The sequence below is a fragment of the Excalfactoria chinensis genome, chromosome 22 (genome assembly GCF_039878825.1).
Source record: "Excalfactoria chinensis isolate bCotChi1 chromosome 22, bCotChi1.hap2, whole genome shotgun sequence".
In the NCBI taxonomy this organism is placed as follows: Eukaryota; Metazoa; Chordata; class Aves; order Galliformes; family Phasianidae; genus Excalfactoria; species Excalfactoria chinensis.
The window spans coordinates 2299022-2308102 of NC_092846.1; the positions used below are offsets into that span (position 1 = coordinate 2299022).

Here is a 9081-nt window from a genome sequence, read left to right on the forward strand (position 1 = left end):
GCGCCGTTCGCTCCGTTACGTAAGTAGGGAGTGACGTTCTGGAAGGTTCGCGGCTGCTCTCAGTCGGCGCTCAGCTCGCTGTGGGGACGGTTGTGTTCTCTCGGAGCTCCGCCGGTTCGGATCGCGGCGCGTTCTCTGGGCTCGGCCTTTCGCTATGGGAGTGACTCACGAAGCGGGGTTGTCCCCTCGGGCACCGCCGTCGGAGCAGGATCCGTGTGGGGGGGGAGCGGCTGCGTGTAGCGGGTGAGGAGGCCCGGGGGGGGCGGCGGCGCGGCCTGGGGCTGCTGGGCGGGATGGGATGGGATGGGATGGGATGGGGGGGGGGGGCGGATCGTTCGCTGTGGGGCCGCGGGCTGCTGTTGTGTTACGGCCCCGCCTCACTCGCCGTTGTGTCGTTGCAGGAGCGCCGTTGGGACTCACGGGAGTCAACAGCGGGGATGTCCGGCGGCCCCCAGCGGTAAGCGGCCGGCTGCGGCCTCATGAGAAGCATTGCTGGCCTCCGAGCAGTACGGAGTGGGGGGTGGGAGGCAGCTCGGACGTTCCCCTGGGCTGTGCGGTGCTCCGTGACCTTGGGCTCTGCTTAAAGGTGATGGGTGGAGCTTAATCAGCTCTTACAGATGCCTTGGTAGCTCTTATGGACAGTAAGCAGTGAATCTAACCTCAGTGGTTCAGCAGACAAACCTTGAGCAGCAGAGTGTTAACGCAGTGCTTATACTATAGGTTCGCTGAACAGAGAAGCTGTTTTGATGTGCTCCCTTAACAAGTCATATCCTGTGATCCCTTAGCTGTGTTTTCTGCTATGTATGAAGAACATGTAAGACTCTACTGGTGTAGTTTATTGGCATGATTTGGTCGAGATCATTGGCCTATCAATGAGCTGTGGAAGTAATGCATGAATTCTATTCTGACCTTGGAGGCAGATGTTTGTTTTGTCCCTCCTGGTGCACTTAGAACAGATGGGAACTTGAGTACCTTGAAAGCTTTGTTTGGGATAAGGAAATAGTAGTAACTTTCATCTTCACAAAAGTTGTGTGAGGGGCATTAAAGCCAACACAAAGCTTTCAAAACTCATGGTTTGCACTAAAGCTTTCTTAAACTTTAATATAGAATCACAGATTGACCAAGGTTGGAAGAAACCTCTAAGATCATCCAGTCCAGCCGTCCTACCACCAGTATTTCCTCACTAAACCATGTTCTTCAGCACAAGATCTAAACATTTCTTCACCACTTCCTGAGCAGCCTGTCCCAGAAGTCTGACCACAGGGCAGGAAATGATGCTGCTCATAATTGTCAGGAAAAATTGTCAGCATTCAATTATCCTTGAACTTCTTGCTTGTGTGCTGTGTCATAATGTTTGTTGGTGGCGTGTATGTCAATTGCTGTTTGTAAATGATTCGTATCTTCATTTGTTTCTGTCTTCTTTACCCAGGAACAGAGACTGGATACTGCAGAACAACAGTAAAAACAGAATTGGGTTCTGAAAGTACCTGCAAGGAGGAAGTGGTGGCTCGAAAGAGCAATGATATGGCAAACTGCATGGATGATTTGAGTCTCAATTCGCCAAAGAAAAGAGATAATTGTTTGAGATCCAAAAGAAGCTGCAGCAGGTCATCATCAAGGTCATCCAGTCGGTCTTCCTGCAGCTCCCAGTCCAGTTCAAGTACGTCCTCTTCAGCTTCCTCCAGGAGTTGGAGTCGGTCCAGATCCAGGTCTAGGGATCGAAGATACAGTTCCCGAAGGTACAGAAGATGCTCCCGTTCCTATTCCAGAAGCCGCTCAAGATCGCGTGGCTACAGGAGATACAGAGGAAGGTACCACTCCAGGCACTACAGGAGGTACCACCGTTCTCCTCCGAGGTACAGATCACGCAGCAGGTCGTGGTCCCGTGGAAGATCATATTACAGAAGGTCCTATTCAAGAAGCAGGTCGCGTTCAAGAGGCCGAAGAAACTATGGGTTTGGGCGGACAGTGTACCCTGAGGCTTACAGGAGCTGGAGAAGCAGGTCACGAACGAGGTCTCGGAGTAGGTCACCTCTGCACTTGAGTGAGAAAGGTACTTGGAGACTTTGGGTGTGAGCATTGAAAGCAGGTCTTTTATGAGCTAGATAAGTTGTAGGCTCTGTAGTTACTTTATAGAGCCTATCTGATAATAGCAGGTTGCAAGGAAGTCTTGCTATATCTATAAAAATATATTAAGGTGGGGGGTAAAAGCAGCAGTTCAGAGCATATCTTTATATTTCAACTGAAGCTGTACCTCCCAAGTTGAGATGAAAATCCATCAGAGTTAATGCTTCAGTGGTATAGCTGCAGTTCATAGGGTTGTATTGGAAGGATACATATGTTAAAAATCAATAACCTTCTTCTTTTAGAAAAGAGGGATCTTCTGGAAATTGCAAAGGCTAATGCTGCAAAAGCTCTGGGAACAGAAAATATAGTCCTGCCTGCTAGCTTGAAGATCCGTACTGCTTCTAAGGAGACCAGCAGTATTAAGAAAGAGCATGAAGACTCTGGGGAGTCGGATGAGGTAAGTATGAACTGGAGTGTTGGGAATGAAAAGGTCAACACTTAAAGACTTGTGGTCTGCATGGATGTGCCGTGATTCCTTTTTCCTTACTGAGGAGTTTGTAATTACAAGTTCAAACTCCTGAACAGAGAACTGAGGTTGAGCAGAATGCTAAAAAGTGCTGTAGAAACCACTGTAGACTTTGCTTTTCACTGCGAGTACACTGGATTCTGAAGGGCAGTGGATTCAGGGCTGGGCTGGATGGGGTCCCAGTGGCAACCAGCCTGTGGCTGGGGTTGGAGCTGGGTGATCTTTAAGGTCCCCTCCTACCCAAGCTGTGTTGTGGCTCTGTGCTGCATGCAGGCTTTCCCTGGTGTTCCAACATTAGGAAGGGGAGAGAATTATAGTTCTTCCAGCTTCTCAATGGTAGTGTTGTATTGCTCATTACAGAAACTATTTTTTTCTTGACCTAAAACAAGGAGACTCCTTAGCAAACCTGTTGTTTTTTTCTTGTTAAGGTTAATTTTACTACCTTTTCTAACAGTTAAAAGCTTTTCATATGTAATAAACTATTTCCCAGAAATTACATACCCGAACACACAATGCATTTTACATGCTTTATTTCTGTCTTATAGAAATCATGACTATGGTTCCAGACATGATGAAGAAAATCTGTTGGTAATTAAGGGTCTTGTGGGCTGTAGCTGCTGTGAATTTAAGGGAGGGAGAAACTTCAGCATCTTAAACTGAGCTGTAGTTTGGCTGTGTTAATGCTGTGTTAATCTGATTGATGGTAAATGCAAAACTGCAATAACTTTACATCTATCCAATGCTGCTATTTCAAATGGAAGTAAATTTGCTAAAGGTTTTAGACAAATGGTACAGGCACCCCTTTCATAATATATGCAATATATTCCAGATGTTGAGAGAGTACAGAAGAAGAGGCCTGCATCACTTGCAGATAAGTTTGTTGTTGTTATCCAAAGCTCTGCAGGATTAACGTGCAGAACTTCATGCGACTTATTCTGACACTACATTTCATTGTATGGCATTCCATGCTTTGAATCATTTGAATACTCTTTAAAACTGTAACTGGGGCATGGATATCAGGTCATATCAGGTCCTTGAATTGGCACAAGGACCTTGATTATAAATACTGGTTTTCACATTGAACTCAATGCTGATCTATTGGCACGTTTGGTAGCTTCTGGCTACTTTTGTTGTAAATATCTGATACAACTGTACTGGAAAGTTATTAACTTGTAAAGGCTGCCTTAACCTACAGAGGGTGTTGTATCCTCCCACTGAAGTGTTGTGTGCTTTTCTCTAGCAACCCAAAGGACTGACAGAAATCATAACCAAAAGTGGAGTGGAGAGAGCAACCGCACGGAGCATCTCGTTCAGCCCTAATGTAAGTGAGCTTTCCAGAGATGGAAGTCCCATGATTGATCCCTCTTGTATCAGTCTCCACAGCAGTGATGGCCAAATCAAACAGCAATGGTAACACTTGGAGGGCTTTGCTGTTCCTTTCCTGAAGGAGCTGGATCAGTACTTGAGCAGTACAGTGCTGTTAATGTACTACAGTAATGTTTAAAATGGATGTAGACGTTTCTGCTCATAACTCTCAGTGCCTGTGAGCTTTTTGTTTCTGGCATTTCTCACTGCAACTTGAAGTTGCATCTTTGGTTATGTTTGAGTAATGCAAAGGTGGGGCGGTTATTCAGCATTTTGGGTCAGTTAAATGTCAATACAAGCCTCTTAAAGTTGTTGGGTCTTTGTTATCTTTCCAGTGGTTTAAAATGTAATTTCTTTTCCAGAACACAATGGCAAAGCCGGTACAACAGAAGCCAGTGAACCATGTTGTTAAAGAACCATCCATTTCTCCAGGAAGAGAAGATGACAGAAAGGGAAGTCCTTATGGGCAGTGGGTTCCGGTCAAGAAGGAGGAGAAAAAGTTCCTCAACTTCTCACCCAAAAACACGCTGTTCCGAGCACGCTAGAATAGCTCTGTTCCTTAGACTGAGTATCCTAATAGCAGCTGGGTAGTGAGGTGTGACCTTTCCTGATGAGCTTGAAGGCTTGTTGAGTATTTATTTTGATATCTTTAATTTTGGAATCTTAGGTTTCTCTTTCAGATGTATATCGCAGTGATCCAGAAGCCACAGATGGAATCTTGTGTATATTTGTAAATATTTTTGTATTGCTTTAATGGACTAGAACTTAACAGGTGGGTAATTTTTTTCTAAAGACTAGTTCAGTAGCTGTTAATTCGAACAGTTAAATTCCATTGTGTAACAGTTTACTTCAAGTAAATAAAGTTCACTTTTGCACTGGCATCTGTATATCAAGTATTGGGCTCTTTTTTTCCTCTCCAGTGGTTATTTCCAGGTTTAAGTTCCACTTATTGGAAAGTGTGACAAGATTTGAAGGTCACCTTGAAAACAGACCTTCATACTGGTATCATTCCTTCCAGGCTGTGGCAAACTGAGGTTAACTGTGGTGGATACCCTTCTGCAAATGGCAATCTGTTGTGTCTGGCTGCCCTGTGAAGCCATCACCATTTCATCTTAATAAAAAAGAGGCTTAATAGCTCTTTATTTCTATATAATTGAAGTGAGATTGGGCTGGAAGACTGTTAAAGAAGTGTTGCTAAATAGCTAGAGCAATACGATTTTAACATGTATTTTCATCTTGCTAAACAAACATCTTCAGATAACTGAAACGCTTTTAATCAGAGTGAGAGTTTATTGAGAACATGACATTGGAGGAGCTGGCTGCTCAGCAAGTAAAGCTTATAATACAACTGCAGGCATGTGCTGTGCACATCTGCTGTATGAAACACGCCATCTTAGACACTGCTTCAGGGGGTTCAGGCAGAGGAGGGCTGTAGCTTGTGCTCTGCTGGGTGTCGCAGTTCAGACAGCTGTTCCTCTCTCCAAGTTCTGTTTGATTTCAGCCGTGTACTTCCCATAGAAGCGCTCTGCCTTCTTATTGAACTTGGCATTTCTTTCATTGATGTAATCAATATCCGCATCGTCGTTGTAAGGACGTCTCCGGCTGTACTTCTCACGCTTCTCAATTCTGCAAGGCAAGCATCAGTGTTTAAAGGCCTGCAGGTGGCTCTGTGCACTTAACTAAGGAATGATGGCACATGCAGGAATGGTGACATTGATCTCCTTCACTCACTGTTTTTCAAGATCTGCAACCATTCTGTCGATCCCTTCCTTATCTGGCACGTGAGTTCCATGGAGGAGGCTGTCAGATGTTGGATAGAGCGCTTCACCACTGAGAACAGCAGAAGATGAGCAGCAGTTTACAGATACAATAGATTTAATCTTGCAAGGCACTTAATTTCTAACTGCAGGAGTTAGAGATGCAATGAGAACATGCTGATCCTAAACTTAAACATACCTATACAGGATAAAGAACTCAGCACTAAAATCTTTCTATTTGAATGCAAACACGGCAACTTCTAATATCAAAACCTGCTGAAAAATAAAACTAAGAAAGCACCAAACCCCCCAAAACATTAAAGAAAACAAATACAGCTAAGAAATAGCAAACAGCTCGCCCATCTAAATAACTTCACAGTGGTAGCAGTGTTGCTTCAAAGCCATTAATTGTGAGGTTGAAAGGAGGAAAAAAAAACACAAACTGCAATGCTGTCTTCTACCTATTGAAGTAAAGAGTGGAAGTACCACATTATCAAACAGGTTGTGCATTTCATGTTAAATATTACATGTAACAACATACACGTGCTGAAAGGTTTGTTATCTGAAGTCTTGAATAGCCATTTCTAAAGGCAGTACTGGTGACCAGGTGACTGAATGGCACTTACTACTGCTCCTTCAGCTTCTCATACTGCTCCAGGTCGGGTTTGATCTGCCTGGTCAGCCTCTGGTATTGGCGCAGCTGAGCAGCTGCGTAATCTTTGCAAGGAAAGAAATGATTGTTAAAGTAAAGGCTTTTATTTCATGATTCTGCTCGAAATATGACCACGTTCATTAAGACAATTGTGTAATGAAACGTACCTGAGAATCCTAAATCGGGATTTTTCCTCTTCTTTTTCCTTTCCCATCTCTCTGCGTCCTCAGCGCTGATCTCCAACAGCTTCACTCGCTCGTAGTCTTCTCCTCTTGCTGCACATTCCTAATAGAGCACAAATATTGAGCAACAAGGATTGAACTCAAAGCTTACACAGATCAATACGGTCAGCCTCAAGTGCAGAACTAACATACACACATACTCAAGAGCTTAACTGGGTTTTCTCTGGGGGAAATGGGAGCGAGGAAACACAACAAGGGGTAACTCGAGTCAAAGACTCAATGAAAGGGGAGCATCACTGCAGCACTCCAGAACTGCACCACTGTGCTCTTCTTACCTTCTTCTTCTCCTCCACCTTCAGCTCCCACTCCAGTCGTGCTTTCTTGGCTTCCCAGTTGGGCGGCAATTTGAGCCTCTTGTCTTCCTCCACCACTTCCTGGTGATTCAGCTTGCGAGCTTCGTTCTAGGCACAAAACAACGAACAAAACATCCCATATCAAAGTGACGACGCTGCACAAAACAAACCCATCCCGCAGCTGATCGAGGCGTCTCAGTGAGGCGCAGAGGCCTGAGACAAACGGGATTCCTTTATGGGAAGGACCGAATCGATTACGGGCAACGAATCCCTTCAGGGCTGCGGCGGCCGCAACCGACTCACACCCGAATTGACCCGGAAACCTCCGTTCTCCCATCGCTTCCCCCGGTCACACCGGCAGCGCAGCTGAGCGCAGCCCGTCCCGTCCCGTACCCGCTTCAAGTGCAGCTCTCGGAACCTCCGCAGCCGCTCTTCTCGCTTCTGGGCCGCCGTCGCCGCCGCGCTGGTCTGCGCCTCGTCCTCCGATCCCGAGGAGCCCTGAAACAAGCCCGCTCAGCGTCCTGCTGGAAGAAAGGCCGCCACGCCGCCCCGCAACCCCCCTCCGCGGCCTCACCCCGTCACCGGGATCCCCCAACCCGCCCAGCGCCGAAACCGCTGCCGCCGCCATTCCGCGCTGCGAGCACTTCCGCTTCCGTCCCAGCACGAACTTCCGCTTCCTCTCACCAGGGGCTGCCCTCGAGCGCCCCCCGGCGGGCGGGAGGTATCAGCGTTATTCATGGCCGCCGGGTCTCCTCGTGGTGCTCGATCTTAACCTTCCTGCTGTGCTCCTGCCGGGCAGGCAGCCTGCAATTACTCTGTGTTTAACGAACACCGCTACATCCACGTATATAAATACATATTCTCCCCTGCTGGGGAATCAATGGGGTGATGCAAAGCTTCCGTTCGACGCGAGGAAGCAGCTCGCGGGGTGTCAGATGCGCATTGATGCACAGCCGGTGCTCTGCAGGAGCTGCAAACCCAGGCAGGTTCGGAGCCAGTTACACGGCGATGCTCCGAGCTGAGCCTTGCTGCCAGCAGAGGGAAGCGCAGCACCGGCGCTGAGCGGAGCCGGCTCTGCAGCACGCAGCGATCGCTGCTCTCCTTTAACCTCAGTGTCTCTGATCGCATCTCCTGGCCTTCGGACCATAGAGCTTTTAGGGGATTCTGTGCCAGCTGGGCCCTGCAGCTCCCCCATAAAGGACCGTCCCTTATGGAGCAGCCAGGCAATGTCCTGTGACAGCTCTGGGTCACTCCTCACCCCATCCAAGTAGGCTGAAGGGAAGGAAGGCAGCCGAGCCCCATAACAGAGGGCTGACCCTCTGCAAAGTGAGCAGCCCTTCCTTTCCATTTAATCACAGAAAACGGAGTGGCTTCTGTGTGCCGTGCACTGCTTTGACCCAGCCAAGCCCCGAGCTCAGCCCTTCTCCCCTTCCCTTCTTATAGAAGAAACTCAAGAGGTTTTCCTGCCTCGTGCACATTCACTTCTAGCTCCGATACCAGCTCAGGGAGCCCAATTCCTGCTGCAGGTTGCTGAGCGTGTCCCCAGCTTGATGCCACCCGCTGCAAATCACAGCCTGCCTTGAAAAGAGCAAGGAATGAACCCGAAGGGCCGGATCCTGCTCTGGCTGTCAGTGAGTGCACACAGATCTGCTCTCACTGTCATTTACAGTTAACTTATTTTTAGGTTTCAAGCATGTTTTTATTTCTCACGAGCACAGAACTGGCACTGCTGGGTTGTGTGTGTGTGTGTTTATTGGGATGGGGGGGGGGGGGTTATAGCTGCTTCCATTGTCTTCTCCAGTTCTGCCTCCCCTGCAGTGCCGAAATGAAGGATTCCAGTTACACATTGTACAGGGGATGGGAGCTCGGAGGAACTGACTCATCTCGGTTATATTTGTCTTTTTCAAAGGGGAAGGTCCTTTTTTTGGTGTGTGTGTGGGGAAAACAGCAGCAATGATCCCCCACCCCACGACAGCAAAAACTGAGGTTGTCTTTAAGGGGGTCCGGAGGGTGACCTCTGTGAGTGCACCCCGGTGTGTTCACAGCTTGGAGCTGTTGGGGTTGCTCCAGCAGTTTGGGTAGCAGCAAAGGGAGCGTGTGGAGCTGCTTCTCAGCAAAACAGTGGTGGCTCCAATGTGACAGAGGCCACCATGTGCTCCCCAGGATACAGCCAAGCCTG

At 47.7% G+C, this 9081-nt stretch overlaps 2 protein-coding genes across 3 annotated transcripts; one reads left to right on the plus strand and one right to left on the minus strand.

Annotated features, from left to right (window-relative positions):
* Positions 1-5: 5 nt before the first annotated feature.
* RSRP1 (arginine and serine rich protein 1) lies at positions 6-4845 on the plus strand. 2 transcript variants are annotated; one of them, XM_072355151.1, is made up of 6 exons: positions 6-243; positions 402-457; positions 1430-2053; positions 2370-2524; positions 3834-3914; positions 4321-4845. In XM_072355151.1, the coding sequence occupies exons 1-6, from the start codon at positions 155-157 to the stop codon at positions 4501-4503; spliced, it is 1188 nt and encodes a 395-aa protein (XP_072211252.1). In that variant the 5' UTR covers positions 6-154; the 3' UTR covers positions 4504-4845. The 2 variants fall into 2 exon arrangements, 1 of the variants encoding a protein (XP_072211252.1); XR_011905753.1 differs by having other exon boundaries at positions 25-243; positions 3423-3914.
* A 380-nt stretch (positions 4846-5225) lies between these two features.
* Positions 5226-7596, minus strand: SYF2 (SYF2 pre-mRNA splicing factor). The gene is made up of 7 exons (XM_072355152.1): positions 7477-7596; positions 7296-7400; positions 6885-7010; positions 6535-6652; positions 6342-6432; positions 5690-5788; positions 5226-5584 (listed from the first exon to the last, which is right to left on the minus strand). Exons 1-7 carry the CDS (start codon positions 7528-7530, stop codon positions 5419-5421), a joined length of 759 nt encoding a protein of 252 aa, XP_072211253.1. The 5' UTR covers positions 7531-7596; the 3' UTR covers positions 5226-5418.
* Between the last annotated feature and the right edge of the window lie 1485 nt (positions 7597-9081).